Raw genomic sequence first — 24,542 nt, forward strand, 5'->3', positions numbered from 1 at the left:
TTTTATAGATCAGCTGATTTCTAGTGCTGAGTGAAAATGGTGAGCACGTGCCCGGTCCATTTGAATCAAAAAAAAATAATTTAAAAAAATAATTAAGATATCGGAGAACTCTGATGGTGATTTGGACTTCCTGCCAGATTCTGAGGATGATGAGTGGGAAAACAGTGACTCTTAGAACAAATTCCAAAATAACCCTGTTTCTGTAGAACAACCATGAAGAATATGATAGACACTGAAACATTGACCACAAGACTGCAGTGAGATTAACATTCTGTAATTAATTAAAAATGTCAACAGGTATTAAGAGATTCAAATGCAGAGGTTAACAGATTAAAAAAAAAAAAAAAGAAAAGAAAAGAAAAAGATATTGGCAATAAGGATTTATAAAGAATATCATGTGAAATAATTCCTCATAGAATTGTTTCCTACCTCTTTTAAAAAGCTTTCTTTAGCTGCTCTGGTTAAGTTACTTCCGAGTCCCTGAAAAATTGCTACAGCAAACTGAGATTTGTTATTGATGTTCTTCAGAAGTGAAAGACCATTTATCACTGTACCTATTAATGTAGTTTCCAGTACAAAACTGTTCTGAAATAAATAAATAAATAAAATGTTTAAAAATTAAATAAACCAATAAATCACACACAGTTTTTGAATCAACAGAGGAATTATTCTTATTGTTTCCAAGTGACCAAACAAGGTCACAGGCCTAATGTGATGAATTTCTTCCAAGAAAAACAACCCAATAACAAACATGGCCATAAATCCTATCCATATTATGAATGTATGAATAGGATTTATGGCCATGTCATCAATCCTATCCATACCTATGGTGAATGTAAATGAACTTGAAATGCATGGGAATTTCTTCCCAGATATAGCAGTTTTGAGTGTTTACTGTTCCACAAACATGAAAATATTCTTCATCACTCCATACGATGTTCCAAGGCCAATCCTCATCCACCTCCATGCACACTAGAAATGTCAACTCAAATCTTTCTTGGACACTGGCATCTCCCATTTGCAACTCTCACCTGTGGTCGAGTTTATATGAGTAGCATTGAAATGCTTTATGTAAAATTCTCCATACTATTTTGCATTTCAAATGTACCGTATTTTTCAGACCATAAGATGCATCTTTTTAATTAGAGAAATCGACTTAGAATTGGGGTGCATCTTATGATCTAAAGGTAGGTGATACCAGGTAGGTATTGAATTCCCACATTTTCAATGCAAGCCAAACACGTGTCTCACTGCATATGTGGGAATTCCTGATTTACGTGTGAACATGTGACAATTATTGTCTTTTAAAAAATGTGGCATAAGTAATGCAATAGATGGTACTTAGTTTTTTGAAGAGAATGATAACAATAGTTCAGACAATAACATGAAAAGTGACAGTAATGAGATGAGTGATAGTGCTGAGACAAGAGAAGATGAATTGAATACTGCTGGTTCAAGTTATGGTAATAATAAATGAAATTTAAGGTTTGTGAATACGTTTGTGAATAATACGAAGTGACAGTAACAAGACAAATGACAGTGATGAGAGGTGAAGAGGAATTGAATGCTGCTGGTTCAACTTATGGTAATAATAAATAAATTTTAAGGTTTGTGAATATTTTTATCATCATCATCATCAAATTCCTGCCATGTACCCTCAAGGGGTATACAGGATATGATAGTACTACATGAAAAAAATTACATCTTTACTAACTTCCAATCTACAATTTTCCTCCAAATCAGTCTGTTACTTGTCAAGACTCCAACATTATCAGATCTTATATTTCTGTTGTCTAAGGCACTTTGTACTGTATCAATCCACCTATATCTTGGTTTTCCTCTGGGTCGTTTTGTTGTTGCCAACCTTGCAGAGAACACTTGTTTTGCTAATCTTTCTTTGCCCATTCTGTTTAAGTGACCATACCACCTGAGATTAGCTCTGTTAATGCATTCCAAATGACAATGTCAAGTTCTTTCCTAATATCCTCATTTTTAATATGATATTGCCATTGATGACATCTGTTCATGCCTATAATCTTTCTCAGGACCTTCATATCTGTGGTCTCTAGTCATTGGTCATGTGTTTTACTTCTGACCCAGCTCTCAGATCCATAAGTTAAAACTGGTTTGAACACTGTCTTGTATACAGCTAATTTCTCTCTTATTCCATATGAATTTATTCAATTGACTCCCCACCATACCAGCTTTCCTGATTCTGTTGTCTATTTCTATATTTAATTTACTATCTACACTAAAAATCGTGCCTAAGTAACTGAAATGTTTTACTTGTTCCACAGGTTCTCTATTCACAACACAGTTGACATTTTCAATGATTCTGCCTATTTTCATTGTCTTTGTCTTTTTATTGCTGACCTTCATACAATATATCTATTACAACAGTTATTCAATTTAGTCAGAGAATCTTGCAGACTTGTAGCGGATTTATTTAGAAGTATAACATCATCCGCATAAAGCAAAGAGCTGACATTAACATCTTGTTGGATTCTGATTATGTAGATATTAGAGTAATTATTATTTGCTTCAGACTCCAACATGATCTTCCATCACAAAGGCTACATTTGTAAATATTATTTAATGTAAATAACTTAAATTATAATTTGATATCATGTAATTACCTTAATTATATCTAATATTTAATTGTTTAATCAAAGATATGTGTTAACAGTAATAAGATTCTGTATTAAATATTATTAAGCTATTTTATTTATGTTATGTCAATATTATAAGAACTTGTATTTGTAATTTAACTACGCATTTATTGAAATGCAAATATTCTATTTATTCTTGTTTGTGAAAGTTTAACGTTATATAATAACTGAATGTAATGGTATAATCTTATGTAACGTTAGCGAAAATGTTTACATTTATTTGTTGTCATGGAAATGCGTGAAATAAACGAGCGTGAGTGGAACAGAGCGAGGGTTGGAAAAAGAATAATAAAAAAATATAAGAGGTAACAAGAGAGAGTTGGGACGGAAACTTGGAAGTGAAAGGAAGCAAGGGCATAAACTAGAGAAGTAGAAGTAAATGAAAGGTTCCTAAGGGCAGGAGTTAAGAGGATAATTTTTATAAGTGAGCAAGGACTAAGTGAATTTTATAGTTAGCTGAAAGTGAAGCCAGCAGTAATAATAAAAGGGAAATTGATGCTGTAATCGGATAATATAAAAAGCTGGACATTCAAGGAAGAATTCTGAATAAACCCAGTTGGTCTAGAATTGCGGCTTATTTCCGATTTGCACTAAGGAGAACCGCACAGTGTTTTAATTAGTTTATGAGTGGTAACAAGGATAGTTGAAGTGCCCTGCAGTCGATGTCTGGATTTCTGAAGCGTGATTGATAGTGTTTAAATTATAACTGTGGATAAGTCTTGTAGATGTGTTCTTAAGTGAAATAAAAATAATTTAAAAGTTTGCTCACAATGTATTTGATGTACTAGGAACTATTTTCGGTAAGGACTATCTTAGTGTATTATTTCAATGCTTGAAGAATTGAGTGTTAATTACGCTACGCTTAACCTAACCTCAACTGTGGAAACTTTTCGTGATTGAGAGTTGAAGTTAAGAATTGTTAGAGAGATATTTTCAACTATTAGTGCCTGCGATATTTTGAACTTATAGCATGACTGAGAAGTGTGTGAAAACTGATTAGATAGGAAGTTCTATTATATTTATATATGTGTAGGAACTTTGTAACTCAGAAGCTGAGAAAGCGTATGTGAAGGCTTGGAAGGTTGAACTAATGTGATTGACTTGGCTTAATGTTTGACTTGTTTTTATTGTTTAAATTAGAAGTAGAATTTATGTATGTGTTATATAGCTTATACTAAATGTTTTATTTTGTTAATCTAAGTATTATGTTTGCCTGAATTCCTTTTTATTGCACCGTTCACAAAAATTCGAACCTTGCGGGAATCCCAAGTGGAAAACAAATACTTCAGCCAAAATGAATAAGGGGACTGCTAACTAACTATGATTGATCCTGCTATTTTATATAGACTAATCTAAGAATAGAGTGGCACAGCATAATAGAAATTTCTCTACCTTTGGATTGGTGATCAATTTACAATTAGTTGTATTTTATTTTATGAAAGTGACTTAAACAAGATGGCGGATTCGAACATGACGGAATGAACGTCACGACAATCTCCAATTTTGATATCATGTTTAATGCCACTTTCCTCCATAATATGATCCATATAGATAATGAATAACAGAGGGGATAATGTACATCCTTGTCTCACACCAGATTTAACATTAAACCATCTTCCTGTACTTCCTTCAATTCTAACTGCTGACTTACAACTTAAATAAAGACTAAGTATTGTTTGATATAATGCCCCCATTGACACAATATAACTGTAGCGTATTGAATAGCTTTCCTCTTGGCATCTTGTCATATGCCTTTTCCAAATCAACAAAACTTAAATACAGATCTTTGTTATATTCCCATGCTTTCTTGACTATTTGTCGTAAAGTGAAGATCTGATCCTGACAGCCTCTATTTGGCCTGAATCCAACTTGTTCTTCACCCAGCTGTTCTTCCACAATTCTTCTCAACTGTTTTTCAAGTACACTTGCATAGATCTTGCCAGGAACACTCAGTAGGGAAATACCTCTGTAATTTTCACATTCAGTTTTATTTCCCTTTTTATATATGGGTACTATGAGAGCTCTACTCCAATCATTGGGAATTTGTCCCTCTGTCCAGGCTTTCTGAACTATGCAGTGCAGCCATTGTAAGACTTTTATACCACCATACTTCAGCATTTCTGGTTGAATATCATCTACTCCTGCTGCATTTCCACATTTCAAGCCTCTGATGGCTTTTTCTACTTCAAGTATGGATATGTATTCCTGACTGAATGCCTAGTCAGTGTTTTTTACTGCTGTGCTGTCATCACTGCTTGTTTCATTTAGCAGTTTTTCAAAGTAATTACTCCATACTTCAAGGATATGTTTTTCTCTCATTTTCATGTCACCTTTATCATCTCTAACTCCTTTTACAGAACTTTTTCCTCCATTCCTAAGCTTCTTCAACAACCTCCAGAATACTTTGCCACCTTCTTGATATTTATTTTCTATATTCTTGCCAAAGTCCTCCCATGACTTTTGTTTAGCTAGTTTTAGCATTCTTGCCTTTGTCTCAGTATTCTCTAAGAGCACAAGCTGACTTATTTGCCAGGAACTTTTGATCACTTTCTTCTTTTCCTTCACTTCCTCTTTAACTTCCTGTGTCCACCATGGAGTTCTATTTTTTCTATCCTTGCAGACAGCTTCACCACATGCCTCTTCAAGGACTTCAAGGCTTGCCATTGAATCTCCGAGGCTTGATTCCTGTTCTCAAACTCTTTCATTTTTTCTTCAATAATCTTTGTGTATTTTAGTCTACAGTTCACATCTGAGAGCTGCTCAACTTTTATTCACTTTAAAACTTTCTTACATGTTATTCTTTTCAATGTGAAATTCAATTTTATCCTGCTCAAGACTAAATAGTGATCACTTCCAATTTCAAATCCTCTGTACACTCTGGTGTCCTGCACCAGGGAGAAATCATCACTATCAACAATAACATAGTCAATGAGACTTTTCTTATTCCTAGCCTCTTCTCTCCATGTAAATTTGTGCACATTTTTATGTTGGAACATGGTGTTAGTAATAACCAGTCCATGTTCTGAGCAGAAATCCAACAGATATTTGACATTATTATTAGCTTTGCTCTTTTCTCCAAATTTTCCCAAAATATTTTTGTATGTCTCACAATCATTTCCTACTCTGCTATTTAGATCCCCAAGAAGGACCAACTTTTCCTTTTTCATTGTGTCAGTTGCTTTTTCTAAAGCCTAAAAAAATTCCTCCACTTCTACCTTAATTGAACCTTCTGTGGAACCATAGGCACAAATAAGTCTCATTGTCCAGTTCTCCATTCTCATATTTGCCCACATTACTCTACTTGAGACTGACTGCCATTCAAGAAGAATAGCCTTGTATTTGTGTGAATACTATGGCTACTCCTTCTTTTCCTTGATTGTCATTTCCTGAATATAACATTTTGTATTTATTGCTCAGAAAGATCTCACCAGTTTTTGTCTTTTTTGTTTCAGTCACCCCTATTATGTCGATCTGGTACTTATCTAATTCCTCAGCTAGCTCCATTTCTTTGCCATTCAGGCTTCTTACGTTGATAGTACCGATCTTTAACTCTGGTGATGTTTAGTTGGGGTGTGTTTTCAGATTTGTTCCTGTAGCTGAATTTTCGCTGTTCGCCCTGGTTCCCTGGCGAAAATAACGGGTGTCTTGTTTATCCGGTCGACGTTCCAGCTGGCATGAAATTTTGTCATGTTGTACTATCATTTTTTATTTTAGTTTAACCAATAAGAATACAATTTGGTCGGCTAAATCCCAAATTGCTAGCCCATCCTCGTTCGTTCAGTATCCAGGTAGATACCCAACAGGGTGCACCACGAGAAGGTGAGGATTGGACATTAGGTCAGAAGTCTGCATTTCTTTAAAGGCTATGTGGAGGTCTCCTCTCAGTTATACAGCTTTGATCCTTAAGCACCCCATATATTTTTATATAATAATTTTTTTTTCCTAAAAATTGTGTCATAAATTTGGGGTGCATCTTATCATCTGAAAAATACAGTAATTGTCTTGCTACTACACATGCACTGCATGAACCGACAGCATTCTCATACTGCAGCTGCCTTCATTTTCAGTCATTTGAGGAACTTTGGATTTACTACAAATTCCTGGTAGGACTGTCAAACTGCTCATCACTTCAAATCGATGAGCCATGCACAATGCATTTGGTGTCAATGGGTCTTTCTGCTTAGTCTTTAGGCATCAGCACTTGCAAAGTGCTGATGCAGCATTTTTCCCATCCCTATAGAAACACTTCATAAACAAGGTAGGTTCAGACAAAGAGAGACCCATCATGCAAGTTGAATAACTGTAGAGTTAGTCTTGTCCCTTCATTTATAGCATCTTACAGCTCATATGATATGCAAAATTCACTTTCTTTTCTCAGTTATAGTGCCATATTTTCCCTATTGGTCCTTTTTGAACTTTTTTTTTTTTTATTTACTGTCACAATCTCTTCCTCATAATCTTGTTAGGATAATCACCAAGTTTGAGAATATTTTGTCTACTGGTTCTCTCTCTATATATATTGCTCTGAATAGGGATACTTTGATTTAAAACACTTCCTGATAATAATAATTATTATATCCTGAAATAAATTATTATTAGTTTTTTTCTTTTAAGAACTTTGTTTCATATTATCCTGTTCTTTGACAAATCTTCAGTGATGGCAGATCTTACAATTTACCAACTGAAGAAATGAAACTAATTATTTTCGTGCAAATCTCATAGTAGTTTTTGAATATATATTCTTATATACATCTTGTTTAGTGTTTTGGCTAATTTTTGTGTTATTCAGCTGGCTCTAAGAACATTTTGCAACTTCATGCATTTTATCTTTCTTCTCCATAAAAGTTTTCCCATGATCATTCTTATGACTTGTGATTAGTTTATTTTACATACAGCTTTCGGCCATTTCAGTCTGTATTCTCTCAAAGCATCTACTGATTTACTTGCCAGGAATTGTCAAGATTTCTTCTTTTCCAGAAATGCTTCTTTAAATTCTTGCCTAGAAATTTAAGTTCTGATTTTGCTGTCTTTGCAAATTACCACATACTTCTCTGATCAAATTATTTAATCAGACAGATAAACTTAGTGTTTATCTGTCTTTTGTGCTGGCAGTTATTTATTAGAAGTTTAGCAATATGATTTGCAACATCAAAGACATAAAATAAATAAGTTATTTATTTGGCTATTATTTTGCTAATTTTCTAACTAGTAACATCAGAGCACCATTTGAAATTAATACATAAGAAAATAGCTAGAGTCTTAATTTTGGTATCATCTACAAGTGTATAGTTAGAGTTGGTCTTAAAATAACTGTCTCCTAGTTTTTTTTTTTGATAAATTAATATAGCCATACTTATTCAGGTTCGGGAAGTGTTTCACTCCCCAAACTACTACATACTCAAAATCATTCTCTATGACTAATAACTTCTGTGTAGAACCTTAGTTTTCTTCTAATTCTGAGTGAAAGGATGTCTAAAGTTACCATCTGCCCTTCATAACTTGGCCTACAGTGTGGTAGGGAATGAATTTCATCTTTCTGTTCATCTTTGAACAGATCTTTCTGTTTTGCTGTTTAGTTCTCTAACAAGCGCTAGTTTTTCCCCCCCTTCCCTCTCTTTATATTGATTATGTTTTCTAATAACACAAGTAATTCCTCTACTTACTGCAACTTCAGTGAATCTAGAAGTGTAAATCATTTATTTCGAAATTTGGCCATATTTGGGATAATGGAAATTGCTTCCCATTCAAATTGTTAAGCTTTGTGTTTAAGGTTAAATACTATATTTCTTCTTTCATTCTCAATACTGTCTGAATAAATCATTTTATACTTTTCATTTAGAAATGTAGACTTAATACCCTGATTCCCTGTCAGAAGCAGAGAGCATTTGATTATATCATACTCTAAGTCTAAGCCAAGAGAGAATACAATATGACTGGCTAACTCACTAATTAACAGTCTTCCTTTATTCATTCTGTACAGAGGAGGATACTAAGTAATGGGTACACAACAGGAAGGTGAAGACTGAACACTGAGTCAAAAGTTTTGGTTGGTTTTCTTTGCTCCTTAGAGACCAATTAAACGTCTTCTTCCAGTTATCAAGATTTAGTCCTTACTAATTGGGAAGCTAGTCAATGAAAACAAAAGAAATACCAAAGCGTTCTTTTGTGATATGATGAGTAAAAGGAAGAACATCTACGGGAGTCTAATTTTAACAAGTGTTGATGTTAGGAAGGCAGCAGAAACAGAACAAATAGTTGAGTTGCTGCATGATCATCTTGCAAGGATGTTATCTAAATGGAGATATTACCATTCTAGATGTGACAATGACTGATATAAGAACAAGAGTAGATGAAATGGAGGTACTTATGATGTTGCAGGACTTTAATGCAAATATGGCAATGAGATTAGATGGGAAATGTCAGCCTTTGCATTACAAGAATGGTAAGGGAATAATAATAATAAATAAATAAATAAATAAATATACATGCCTATTTATTTGTTTTTATTTTAAAAAATAGTAACTAAAGATCCTTTCACAGACAAGATTATTATTATTATTATTCCAGTGTAGATTCATCTGCTCACAGATATACTAAATGGGAAAAAATGCAAAAAATATTTTCGGAAAATTAAGGGAACTTTTTCTGTTTTGCATCAGATTCTTAAACCTTCATTCATCTATCTTTTCTCAAAAACACTCCTTTCTGCCTCCAATAATCTATGAAATTAATCCTGTAAAAAAGTATAGGTTATATTACCTGCATAGGATGACTAATTAGGAAAAGAGTAATAAAATTTTAATCATGCGGGATTATCACAGTGTTCTGGAAATAGGGATATATGCTAGAAATAATTATAGTCTTGTTTACTAATATTACTAAGATTATGAATTATACACACGTTTACACAAGAATATTTTAATATTTGCCAAATATTTCAGTCTGAAAATAACAGACTATCTTCAGTGGCTACATAGGAACAGTTTTAACAAGGTGGAATACCAACAATTGATCATTCAAAAATAGAACAAGATGCATGATGTTACATTGCTAATCATTAAAGAGAGGAAAAATTTCATCAGAGTGATGATTAAATTATAGGTATTAATTCACAATCTAATATAATAATCTTAATTTATAAATAACATTAGATTAATGTAGGAATTAAAATTCTCAATTTAAAAAAAAAAAAAATTAATGTGTTATCCTGATTAAACTTTCCCATATTTTTGATAAGGATATACAGTCGTTTCAATTCAAGTTAGGCCTCAGCACACTCTTTGAATAGACATTCAAATTTATAGCGACATCTGTGTAGAAGGCGAGTCTTGGACCAGAGGATGTTGTGGCTTGTCTCTATTCTGTGCTGAGCCAATCCAGACTTAACAGATTTGTTGTGCTGAATTGGATTGGACTGGATTGGCTCAGCATGGAATAGAGACAAGCCACAACATCCTCTGGTCCAAGACTTGCCTTCTACACAGATGTCGATATAAATTTTAATGCCTATTCAAAGAGAGTGCTGAGGCCTTACTTCAATGCCCTAACTTCAGTTGGAATGACTGTATATCCTTACCAAAAATATGGGAAAGTTTAATCAGGATAACACATAATTTTTTTTTTTTTTTTAAATTGAGACTTTTAATTCCTACATTAATCTAATGTTATTTATAAATTAAGATTATTATATTAAATTTGGAATTAATACCTATAATTTAATCATCACTCTGATGAAATTTTTCCTCTCTTTAATGCTTAGCAATGTAACATCACGTGGCTCGTTCTACTTTTGAATGATCAATTGTTGGTATTCCACCTTGTTAAAATATGTTCCTATGTAGCCACTGAAGGTAGTCTGTTATTTTCAGACTGAAATATTGGCAAATATTAAAATATTCTTGTGTAAAAGTGTGTATAATTCATAATCATAATGTCACAAGTTTCTCTAAAGAGTAAAATTACTAAGATTACTAATATAAGAAATTAGTGAAAATTTGAAAGAACAGAGCATTGAGATTCTTGGTCCAACTGTAAAAGATCAGAGGAAACAAATACCTGCCACAAGTTAACAACTTGAATTTCTCTATATTTCAGACTGCATATATATAAAAAAATAAATAAATAAATAAATAAAACATATCCTTGTATACAAGAAAGACTGTTGCATCATAGATTAGTGAAATTTGTACAAACAATCCATTATTATTATTTGACACCTCCAGGAAGTCCAAGGACTCATCGAGGGAGAGCGCCTGCTCTACAGCTCTGTAGTTCCACTGCACACTACACAGCAACTACACCAACACCATCTACTGCAAAACCACCACACACACACACACTCACAAACATCCATGTCCACAGCAGGATTTGAACCCAAAGACTTTTGGCTGGAGAGCGGATATGCTAACCACTGGGCCAGCCAGGCCAGCTGGCAAGTAGTTATCATACTACTGTCCCAGGTCTTTTGATTATAAAGTGTATTAACCAAAATGGTGATTGTCATTGTTTCTAAATTGCGCTCTCTCTCAAGTGTTGAGGGTTGTATGGAATACAATTAGAGATGAATACCATCATGATTTCATTAAGAAAGACTAAAGCATTATTTACCTGTTTTAAAACAAAATGTAGAGCTTTCAAGAAATAATCATTAATATAACTTTCCAAATGTGTGCCACCATCTTTGGAATATTTCTGAAGCCAAGACATTACCACAGCATCTATGTCAGCATCTTCATCACTAACATAATGAAATATAGCATTAAAAAGCAGATATAAATAATATAATCAGAAAATAAATAACTAATAAGAATATTAGTTATTATAACAAATTACTTAAAACTAGACAGGGAACTTAATTAAATCAAAACTGATTAATTTTTACAGAATATTGCACTTAAGATTAGATAAGCATTAAAAAATATCTATGTATGTCACAGATTCTTCAATTTTACTACACTCTGTTTTGATTAATAAACATTAACTGATTTGTTTTAATTAATACTTATTTAAGAATTTATCAGCTAAAAGTAATCATAAATCATATAATTGATATCACAGTCAACTCTCACTATAGCTAACTTTCAAAATAGCAAACTCAGTTGCTCATTGTAACGAATTACTAAAAGTCAAATATATTATACTTTTCAAGAAATAACATTCTAGTTTTAATTGTTTATCCTAGTATAGTTAAAAAGTGAAGTATTTTTAAAAGTGGCCAACTTGTGTATAGAAAATATTGACTTCACACCATTTGCCTAATGTACTCCAATAATGCAAAACAATATGGAAAGGGTCATAATCCAGAATGAGTATTGACAAAGCTACTTGTACATAGATGCTGATGACTTCACATTAATTGCATTAGTACCTAATAATACAAAGTACACTTCCAGCACAAGTAGACTAGCTGTAAAGATACATTATGCACAAATTTGTTTGCTGACACTTGGATAAAGAATTAAACAAGAACAGAACATAATTTCTTGGCAAGTATAATTTACTTTTTAACCAATCCAGAGTATTTGCTACTTGTATATAAGAAATATATGATTTCTGCATTAATTCACCTTTGGTATCTTCCCTGGGTCTAGCTCCCACTGATGAGACCATAATAAAAGTTGAAACTGGTCTGAGTAGTGACATCATAATGGATATGGGACACTAAAGCAATTGATGGCAAGTCCTCAGCCTCTATATGCAAGTTGCCTAGTTGTGATGATTCACATGCAAACATTATTTGCATATACATGAGTAAAGAATTAAAACAAGAATGTAATTTCTTGTCAAGTATAATATATTTAATAACCCAGTGGGAGAAAAAATTTCTACTAAAAAGACAAGATCATGAGAAATGCACTTACCTAAGGAAAATCATTCCCATGCGGGATATTGTAGCTGGAGAAGCACAGCTGAGATCATGTGTTTCAAATAAGAAGTTCACATTTGGACCAAATTGAATGCGCTCTCCAGATGGCATTGTCAAAAGACGATTATCATCCAGTACCGAATTTAAAGATTCAATCCATTCTGGATCAATGTCACCATCACAGACTATCCAAGAATGAACCTCTGTAAAAACAAAGTAACTCTAGAAATGGAATATACAAATATTTTACAGACTTTCTTTATGCTAAGTATGATTCTTTAAAATTTTATTAATTCACACTGAAAACAAATGCATAGAAATCTCATTAAGTGTACTTTTGCTATTAAGAAAACATACTTGCTGCTATATGCCATCATCATCATCATCATCAAATTCCTGACATGTTTTAATAATCAAGTGATACAACTTTTTGCTACTTGTATATAAGAAATATATGATTTCTGCATTAATTCACCTTTGGGTGTACAGGATATGATAGAACTTCATGAAAAACATACATCAATACTAACTTCCTATCTGCAATTTTCTTCCAAATCAATCTGTTACCTGTCAAGACTTCACCATTATCAGCTCTTATTTTCTCTCTTTTAAAGGCATTTTTTTACTGTATCAATCCACCTATATCTTGGTCTTCCTCTGGATCTTTTTCCTGAAAAGAACACTTGTTTTGTTAATCTTTCCTCTCCCATTCTGTTTAAGTGACCATACCACATGAGATTGGCTCTGCTAACATATTCCTGGATGCTAACAATGTCAAGTTCTTTCCTAATATCCTCTTTTTGAATATGATATTGCCAGTGATGCAATATCATATTAAAAAGGAGGATATTAGGAAATATTAGTTCATGCCCCTAATCTTTCTCAGGACTCTCATATCTGCTGTCTCTAGTCTTTGGTCAAACATTTCATTTCTAATCCATCTCTTAGAACCATAAGTTAAAATTGGTTTGAACACTGTCTTGTATATAGCTAATTCAGTGTTCTGACTAATTTCTCTTATTCCATATAAATTTATTAAGTTGCCTCCTACCATACCAGCTTTCTTGATTCTGTGTCTATTTCCATATTTAATTTACCCTCTTCACTAAAAAATGTGCCTAAGTAGCTGAAATGTTTTACTTGTGTATAGGTGGAATAGGTTCTCCATTCACAATGCAGTTGATATTTTCAATGCTTCTACCTATTTTCATCATCCTTGTCTTGTTATTGCAGACCTTCATACCATATCTATTACAACAGTTATTCAATTTAGTCAGAGAATCCAGCTTGTTCTTCACCAAGCTTCTCTTCCACAATCCTTCTCAACCATTTCTCATGTCTAATTGCATAAATCTACCAGGAACACGCATAGAGAAATACATCTGCAATTTTTACATTCATTTTTATTTCCCTTTTTATATATGGGGTACTATGAGAGCTCTACTCCAATCATCTGGAATTTGTCCCGTGTCCAGGCCTTCTGAACTATGCAGCGTAGCTACAGTAAGATGTTTGTTTGCTTGGGGTCTTATTCCTCAAGCAAACAAGGAAGCTCTGCAAATATCATGATTGGTGCGAATCCTATTTAAGGAGGTCCATATTTTCGATGTAGGTCGAACCCTGATGAAGGACTGTTTGGGTTAAAGACAGTCTGCTAGATTACTGGGACTTGGGCAATCCATTCTGTGTGCCATGCTGTTGTTGCGTCATAGCCCTCAGTGACATCGCTGTGCTGTTATAATAGGTGGGTGTCTTGACTTAAGCCTCTGCGATGTAAAACTGCAAATATCAGAGTTTATAGAAAGCAGTGGATTCTGGTAAATTTTGTTATATTTGCAAATCAGGGTGTCTTGGTGTCATAGCTGTTGGCGATGGCAGTTCCAGAAATTATATGCAGTGTCTGATTCAGGACAGTATCAATTAATTTAATGTGTGCACTGTCCAGTCAGACAGCTGAGCAGTATTCAGTAGTTGAGTAAACAAGGCTGAGAGAAGATGTCCTTAATGTGGGAGAACAAGTCCCCCAGGTTGTTCCAGCAAATTTATGCAGTATGTTATTTCTAGTCCTGAGTTTGGCAGAAATATTGGAGAGATGTCTATTAAAGGAGAGGGTTCTGTCTATGGTTATGCCCAGATACTTTCGATTAAAATTATATGGTAGTATGTTCTTATTTAGTGGCACTCTAAATAGATTTTTTCCATCTTCCTTTCTCCTTTTTTCAATAGCATCTGTAGAAATTGTTATAAAGTCAGTTACAAATCCTGTGCAGGCTCTGTGTGGACAGTCAAACATGATATGTTGTATAGTTTGGTTATCCTCACCACAGCCACAAGATGAGTAGCCCTTCCCATGATACATAGCATTATAGGAAGGGCCACTATCCAGATCGGTTTCAACCTTTACTGAGGTCTCATCTGTGGGAGCAAGATTTTTTCCATCTTCCTTTCTCCTTTTTTCAATAGCATCTGTAGAAATTGTTATAAAGTCAGTTACAAATCCTGTGCAGGCTCTGTGTGGACAGTCAAACATGATATGTTGTATAGTTTGGTTATCCTCACCACAGCCACAAGATGAGTAGCCCTTCCCATGATACATAGCATTATAGGAAGGGCCACTATCCAGATCGGTTTCAACCTTTACTGAGGTCTCATCTGTGGGAGCAAGATCCAGAAGTGATACCAAGGTCAAAGTAATGCAGAGGTCATATTTCCATATACAAGTAGTCAAAAAGTGTCACCCATTATTAGTAAAATACTCTGGATCAGAGACAGATGTTGAAAGTTTTTCATTTGGTTATAATATAAATTAAAGATGCAAAGAAAAATCAGTGTAAGCAAACAAAGTTTACATGTGAAGTCACTTCATGACTGGACTACTTGTATACAGTGGCTAATGACTTCACATCAATTGCTTTAGTATCCCATAATGGAAGAACTTATCCTTACAGACATATATAATGCTATGTATTTTGAGAAGGGCCATTACCCACACTAGTTTTAGTCTTTATTGAGGTCTCATTAGTGGGAGCCAGAACCAGGAGTAATACAGAAATCATATTTTCATATTCAAGTAGTTAAAATGTTCACACCTTATTACTAAAATACTCTGGATTAGAGGAAGATGTTGAACGTTTCTTCCACTTTCAATTTATTTTTGGTTATACTATAAATTAGAGATGCCAAGAAATTATATTCTTGGTTTCATAGTTTATCAAAGTGTAAGCACACAAAGTTTGCACATTAAATCACTTCACTTATGGACATGTATAATGCTATGCATTATACATGTCTGTGAGGATATGTGCCTTGCATTACGGGATACTAACACAATTGATGGGAAGTCATTAGCCTCTATATACGAATTGCTTTTAGAACTCATGAAGTTACTTCATGTGCAAACTTTGCTTTTTTGCTTACACTTGGATAAAGCATAAAATCAAGTGTATAATTTCTTGGCATCTTTAATTTATAGTATAACTAAGCGAAAAAACTTTCAACAAAAAAGTGAAAGGAAAATGGAAGAAATCTAAAAAGTAGTACAAGAATGAAAAGTAAACACTTACTGAATAGTGTTACAAGTTTCAACATATATAACTAACAGGAGAAGCATAAAGTTTACTACTTTTTTTCATTTTGATTTAGACTGCATGGAGAATAAAAACAGTTGCACATTATCATTGGATAGAACTTCAGTCTACACAAAATGGCAGATCAAGCTGTCTAATGTATAGTATAATTCAGGCCTTATTATTATTATCATTCTTCAAAGACTTAGGTTCATCTAGTGTGGAAATGGCATATACTCCACACACCTTATCTGAATAAATACTTTTGTAGTACATGTAATACTAATACCAACAAACTAATACTGAAGCAGATAGCACCTGATGACTTGCAGCACTGCTTCCAACAATGGAAAATTCGTATGCAAAGGTGTATAGAAAGAGGAGGGAAGTATGTTGAAGGGGATAACAATTAAGTTGTACAATTGTAATATTAAACCACATTTTTGCAACCAGTCTCGTTATTTAATAGTCACACACAATAGTTTTTATATTTGCATAGCATCAAAGGCAAGTAGGTTGTTCTTTATCCCGATGAACATGAATTATGTAAATATTGTTTAGTATGGAGATCAACACTTAAGCTTGCAGCAAAAGAATATACAATACCTGATGTTAGTACTATATTTTGTAAATGCTCTTAGCCTAACTTTACATATATATATATATATCAAACAGAAAAAAAAATGGTCCTCATTCTCTGGAGACCAGATGGTTACTGACTACAGCAGTAGACAGTTAAAAATAAAAATAAACATCAAGGCAGAGGGTGCTAAGAATCCCTGAGTAACCAGATCATGCTGCCATTGGAACTTTAAACTGTAGGATTCTGAGCAGTTCAATTAGCAATGGCTAACTGAACTAACTGAAGAGCTAAAGCAACTAAAATTGGACATTCTCGGACTGTGTGAAGTCAGACGTAACTGTGAAGAAATTCTTCAGTTAAAAAAAAGTGGAGACATATTGTATTATAGAGGAGAAAAATAAAGAAAGAATCAGTGGAGTTGGATTCATGATTAACCAAAAATGAAGAACAACATAATAGAATTTGACAGTATATCTGATCGAATTTTTTTTTTTTTTTAAAGGATTAAACTAAACTTATTATATCTGATCGAATAGCAAGTATTGTTATTCAAATCTCAAAGAGATACACTCTTAAGATCATCCAAGTCTATGCATCAACAATAAGTCATACTGATGAAAAAATTTAAGCCTTCTATCATGATGTATCCCAACTTTACAATAAAGGAAAACATCATTTCAGAATTGTAATGGGAGACTTTAATTCTAGAATTGGTATACAACAATCAGATGAAAGCTCAATAGGAAATTTTGGATATGGCATGAGAAACGATAGAGGAGTAAGGCTAGTAGAATTTGCAGAAAAAGAAAATCTGCACATCATGAATTCTTTTTTCAAGAAAAAAACACCCTCAGCAATAAGAGAAACATCTTTCAAGACTGCTCTGTTATAAACACGTTCAACATTAGAAGTGACCATCGTATGGTATGCGGTAAGATTCAAATAAACTGCCAAAAAGAAAGAAGAAAAATGTTTCGAAGATCAAGGCAAAACATAGATGTACACAAACTCAGCATTAAAAAAGATATATTCCAACACGAAAACTAAACAACAGATTTAAAAATCTTATTATAGATGACAATGTTAATCCATCAGAAAGTAATGACATTATTACCAAAACCTTTTACAATGCTCACTTGAAATAGCTGGTATCACAGAACAGAAACAAGGAAAATTTCTGATGAAACAAAGAGAAATGAAACAATCAAATAACCTACAGAATAAAATGGAATACACTGAATTGTGCAAAACTATCAGAAAACATATCACAGAAGAATTAAGAAAATTCAATTGTAAATTCATACAACAAACAATTGAAAACAACCATAGTTTCAAAAAAACCCAAACAGTAACAGTAACAGTTGAACAGCAATAAAGAGATGTTTGCAGTCAAACTACAAGATGGGACCATCACCAGAGATAGATATGCTATAGCAAAAAGAGTTGAAGAATTTTACTCAATATTATATCAGGATGATGAATTAAATGAAGAAGAAGAAGACAACTACAAAACAGCTGAAGTATCACGGATTCTACCAGAGGAAGCTATGTGGAGCATCCAAAGCTTGCAAAATGGAAAAGCTGCAGGTGGGGATGGAGTTATAGTTGAACTTCTAAAAGCAGGTGGAGAAATGATCTACAAACTCTTGGGAAAACTATTTACTTTATGCCTGAAAAAAAAAAAAAAATGATATACCAAGAACGTGGAAGAATATTACCCTAATACTGCTACATAAAAAAGGCGAGGTAGAAGACTTGACAAAATCCAATCCATCAGTCTACTATCAGTGGTTTACAAAGTGTTTACAAAAGTCTTAGCTCATAGGCTTTGTATGATTCTGGACCTAGCACAACCAAAAGAACAGGGCAGGCTTTTGAAGTGGCTTTAGTACAATGGACCATATTCAAGTTGTAGAACAGATTATTGAATGGTGTAATGAATATCAGTTACAATGTCTTGGTTTTATTGATTATGAGAAAGCATTTGATTCAGTAAAAACTTGTGCAATACTTAAAGCATTACGAAACCAACAAGTGGAGTAGCCATACATTAGGACCATCAAATCAGCACACACCAATGCCACAGCAGCAATTCATTTCAAGAAAAATCTCTATTGTGGAAATACAGAGAGGTATAAGATGGGGTAACACAATATCTCTGAAATTATTCACAGTGCGCCTAGAAGAAATATTCAACCTTCCTTGATTTCCTTTCCTTTCCTTGATTGGGAAAGGAAAGGTCTGAAGATGAATGGAAGATATTTAAGCCATTTATGCTTTGCAGATGACATAGTTATCTTTACTTCAACTGTGCATGAATTACAGACTTGTATCCATGAACTCTAAATTGCTAGCAGAACAGCTGGCCTAAAGATAAACCTAAAGAAGACCCAAGTTATGTTCAATAGCTATGTCCAATGAGAAATAAAAAAATCAATAATGATGAAATTAAACAAGTAGATAATTACATATACTTAGGACAACATATATCCATATATCAATGGAACAAAATATCATGGACAAAATTAAAAGATGCACAATGCTTGAATGGAAAGCATTTTGAAAATTACATTCAATATTCAGAAGCCAACTACCATTATGCCTGAAAAGAAAAGAGAAAAGTTTTTAACCAATGTATTCTTCTTCTTATATTGACATATGGCTGTGAAACATAAACACTAAATGCAAAGGAAATTCAAAAATGAAAAACAACATAATTTAGTATGGAAAGAAGTATGCTTGGTATCACAAGACTGGATCACAAAAGGATTACGTGGATAAGAAATCAAACCAAAGTGTCTGACATCATAGAAAGAGTGAAACATCTGAAGTGGGAATTGGCTGGCATATTGCTTGAAGACAAGATCAATGATGGACAAAAGAAGTACTGGATTCGATTCCACGAGAGGAAAATTGACCGTCATGCTGACCTAAATCACAGAGGACTGATGATATCATCAAATTTGCAGGAATGACATGGGGAAGAAGAGTCATGGACAGACAGTTTGGAGTAATCTTGGAAACTCCTTCATCCAGCAGTGGATCGACAATGGCTAATGATTATATATATATATATATGCTTAATTAAAAAAAAATATAAATTATATATATATATATATATATATATATATCTCCCTCCTCATCAGTATAATATATATATATATATATCCTCCTTCAATCCTTCAGTGTTCAATGTTTTGTTGAACCAAGGGTTCAGCCAGATATCAACTGCTGAGCTCTTTGATAAAATGAATCAAAATGCTCGTGAAACTGAGACATTATTGGATCAAGATTCTGATACATTTTATCAGAGAGCTCAGCAGTTGATATCTGAAATTAGGGAATTTTAGAACTTCTAGTTCTGGTACTAGTAAACTGAGAAATCCACAGTCATCCCATGAGTAGATAGAATAAGTTGATGGAAACATTGATGACTTAGAATGTGAAAGTTTATTTTTCACTTGGTTAGACTATAATAAATTTAGTTTAATCCTTTATCCAAGTGTGAGCAAACAAAGTTTGCACCTGAAAGTATCTTCAGAACTGGGGTAAGGTGGTACAACACTGGACAACTCATTGCAAAGGTGGAGCAAGCTAACATCGATCCTATCTCAGTATCTCCCATAATGCAAAACACATCTCCTTGCAGATATGTATAATGTTATGCATTAAAGAAAGGGCCACTACCCAGACTAGTTTCTACCTTTATTGAGATCTCTTCGGTGGGAGCCAGGCCATTACAGGAGACACTGAGATAGGAGCGATGTTGGCTTGCTCCACCTTTGCAATGAGTTGCCCGGTGTTGTACCACCTTACCCCAGTCCTGAAGATACTTTCAGGCGCAAACTTTGTTTGCTCACACTTGGATAAAGGATTAAACTAAATTTATTATAGTCTAACCAAGTGAAAAAAACTTTCAACATCTTTCTCTAAATCCAGAGTAATTTATTAAAAAGGTGGCACACCATTTGGCAACTCCTATGGGTAGAGATGACCTTGCTAATGCTTCTGCCTGGTATTTCCACTTGGGCCTGGCTCCCACTGAAGAGACCTCAATAAAGGTCGAAACTAGTCTGGGTAGTGGCCCTTTCCTTAATGCATAACATTATACATATCTGCAAGGAGATGTGTTTTGCATTATGGGAGATACTGAGATAGGATCGATGTTAGCTTGCTCCACCTTTGCAACGAGTTGCCCAGTGTTGTACCACCTTACCCCAGTCCTGAAGATACTTTCAGGCGCAAACTTTGTTTGCTCACACTTGGATAAAGGATTAAACTAAATTTATTATAGAATGTGAAAGTACATCTCAATTATCTCTGAATCCTCAAGTTAGAGATAGACAAATCTTCAGTAAATATATTTAATACCAGATACTAAAAAACAAACATTATCACCTTATATTTCTTTTATTTTAATGTTGCAGTATTTTAAGCCTGTAGTAAAGAAATATACATTGCTTGATGTTACGAAGTTTTGTTAATGTTGTATACCTAAAATAATTCTTGTATGTTTAATTAAAAATAAAAAATAATAATAAATATATACGTGCTGTTTTTTTTTTTTTTTCTGTTATAAAGGGACCTATGTAAAGATCTTTATATGATAATGTTTATGGAAGGTCCTTGCTTTACATGGTACTACGGGACTATAAAAGTGAAAATCCAAGCTGAAACTATGCAAAGTGATCATAATAATCAATGGGAAAAAATTATAATTGTTCTGTGACCTTTAAAATTTTTTGATAAAACATTAAATATTCACTTACTGTGTGTTATAAATGTTTAAGGAAATGAAAAATATAACGAAACTAATATTTATTTAGTACACTGTAATTAAAACATTACAGACACTGGGATGTGAGGAACCTTTATCTGTTCTCTTTCGATTAAAGGTGAGTTAGCCAGTCTCATACAGAGGTAGGGGGGGGGGGGTTTCACCCAGGATCTTGGGTTTTTTGTCCCCCCAGAACAGGCAAATTGGCTCTGTGAACACACATGGATCACAGTCATGAATATTTGACTTTAGGGGATGCAGCAGAGGAGTGAAGAACTGGTTGAATTAATTTGTCATAAGCTCCTCATTAGGGGACTCAACTGTCCTAGGGGATGGATGAGAATGATAGGATAGGAGGACAAAAAATGGGAATTAAAGTCCTATTTCTCTGTAAAAAATTATCAAGAGGTGCTTGAAAAGTGTCTGCCTTCTTCTCATTGTGCAACTTATGATACAGAGTAACCATCTTTACTATGCTTTGGCAAATTTGCATACTCCTTTCATATGAACTTGAGAGAAGTTATGTGAATGGTCACTGATTATGATACATATCTGTTATTTAATGATTTGTGGACTGAGAAGCAAAGTTTGTACTTTATGCAATTAATCATAGTTAATATACCAAGGTAACTGAAATTCACACTTATCAGAACCATGAAAAGTGAGAACTGCCTGTGTATGTGTGTGTGTGAGAGAGAGAGAGTGAGTTGTCCTCCATTAAGAAGGGGCATATGTAAAGATATTTATGAAAGATATGCTTTCAGTGAAATAGTTGATGACACAGGTAGGAGTTAGTATTTTCCAGTGTGATTGTGTGCAAGGAAACATGATTTTGTTTATGGAAGATTTTACTATTAGTTTAGTTAATTAAAATTTAAATAAAAGAGATATAAAAATATCATTCTGCTGATAAAATTATATTTGTTAAAACAATATTCTATTGTAATAAAAATATAGCAGCAGTGTTTGTAGTTTTGTTATCGACGAATGATTAGCCACACAGTTAACCCTAACAACTCCTCATGATTTAGGTCACCAGTGGAAAGTTTTTCATTTAGCAGCAACAACAAGAATCAGCAAGATGTACCTTCCTACAACACTGAATTAAAATACTTGTAGAAGTTACTTTATGCTGAATTCATGAAATAATCATCAAATGGAAAAGAAACTTCACACTGAAAATAAACACATCCAGTCCACCAGTTTGCTCCTTGAGATACCCAGCTGCCATGACGGTCATTTGACCAATCATAAATGAGAGAATAGTTATGGCAGCTGGGTATCACAAAACTGGGGTAAAAAAAAAAAAAAATGCAACAATGAAGATATAACTTCTCAACAGGAACTTGAATAACAGCAAATCCAAAAAAAACTGCTATTCATCCCTTATGATTTTTTAAATTTTAAATTTTGATTTTTTTGAGTCATTCAGAACTCTCCTTTTTCTTTTTTTAAAAGATTGAATATAAGGCTATTCTCTGTGTTTATAGAACTCACAGCTATCAAGTAAAAACAGGAAAATTTCAAAACAGTTGTTCCCTTTTTCCATGCTGAATAGTTGGAGCTTATGAGATAAACTGTTCAAGTTTCTAATGTCTACTTTACACAGTTCTCGATATGCTTTCAGTGAAATAGTTGATGACACAGGTAGGAGTTAGCATTTTCCAGTGTGATTGTGTGCAAGGAAATCTGTTGCCATTTACTTTAAACACTTGATTTGTTTCAATACTGAAATAACATTAGTTAACATAATGAAAAGAATTATAAAAATGGAGGAAAACACATGTAAAAAAACTTTACTAACGTAGAATTTTCACCTAAGTATCAAAGGCATCATCATCAGCACAAGATCACAGAATGGCAATTAAACAATAACAGGCAATTCTACAAAGCACCAAATGAGTAGCTAATGTAAGATAACTAAGAAGGGTCAATAATTTCCTAACTTATTACATAATATATATATATATATATATATATATACACACTGCTTCAAAAGAAATCAACGAATAGCATAGTGTGAGCAACAAACATGCCGCCTACCTTAATAAAATGTAGACCTTTCACTGCGATCACTGCAGCAATCTTACGGAACATACTTTCCACAAGCATACAATAGCGATCAATGGGAATTTTGGACCATTTTCCCCACTGGCTGGAATGTTGGAGGACAGACCTCCCTTGACCTCACCTAATGCATAAGTTCATCCCACAGATGTTGAATAGGGTTGAGATTGGGGTCCTGTAGAGGCCAGTTAAGTGTTGTAATGTTCATATCAACAAATCATGCAGTTACAGCAGAAGTCCTATGACATGGTGCATTGTCTTGCTGAAACAGACAAGGGTCAGTTATGTAGAAATGCTACAGAGTAGAAAGCAATGCATTGTCCAGAATGTTCAGATACCTCTGAGTTCAATTTTCATGGCTCTACAAACAGAGGTCAGAAGCCAAACCAAAAAATACAGGACCACATCATCTCACCATCACCTCAAACTTTCATAACATAAATGGGAGTTACACTCCAGTAAGAGATGCTAACTTGACATCTGCCATACCCTCACTCATCCATCTGCTCAGTAGAAGATGCAGCATGATTTGTTGCTCCATAACACAGATTTCCAAGTTTCTAGGTCCCACTTATATGCTCTTTGTACCACAGAGAAATTAGGACTATAGAGATTACTTTAGCTGAAGTAACTAGAACAGGATTACATATGGGTGAGTCTTTGGTGAATGATTCAGTAATAAATAGTATGGGAGTGATTGGGAGTCAACATAATAAAACCACAAGTGGCCAAGAAGAAATGAGATGTAGTGAGAGTGGGGGGGTAAGTAATAGAGAGTTGAGTAATGAAGCTGGGAGAGTCATGCTGAATAGTGTAGAGAATGAGTCCATGAGTGTGAACTTGAATGAAGTTAATAGTGGTAAAATATATGGTGATTCTATGATTAAGGGTATGGAGAGTGGTATGCATGAGGAGTGCTTGGCTGATGGTACAATAGAAAGAGTGGCTTTAGCAATAAAGAGAGGGCATGAAACAGACAAGATGATAGTTATGGTGGGTACGAATGACCTGAGAG

The 24,542-nt window shown here is 33.8% G+C and overlaps 1 protein-coding gene across 1 annotated transcript in view; it reads right to left on the minus strand.

The window, feature by feature from the left end:
* btv (dynein cytoplasmic heavy chain beethoven) overlaps positions 1–24,542 on the minus strand; it is a 1,245,321-nt gene that overhangs the window by 686,833 nt on the left and 533,946 nt on the right. Inside the window, exons 36-38 of the mRNA XM_090394552.1 lie at positions 12,530–12,737; positions 11,277–11,406; positions 430–585 (exon numbers count right to left, since the gene is read on the minus strand). Coding sequence (XP_090250678.1) covers positions 430–585; positions 11,277–11,406; positions 12,530–12,737 — 494 coding nt within the window. The remainder of the gene's footprint in view (positions 1–429; positions 586–11,276; positions 11,407–12,529; positions 12,738–24,542) is intronic.

This window comes from Typopeltis vanoorti, chromosome 6 (assembly GCF_054136105.1).
Source record: "Typopeltis vanoorti isolate ZY-2024b chromosome 6, IOZ_Tvanoo_1.0, whole genome shotgun sequence".
NCBI classification, from domain to species: Eukaryota; Metazoa; Arthropoda; class Arachnida; order Uropygi; family Thelyphonidae; genus Typopeltis; species Typopeltis vanoorti.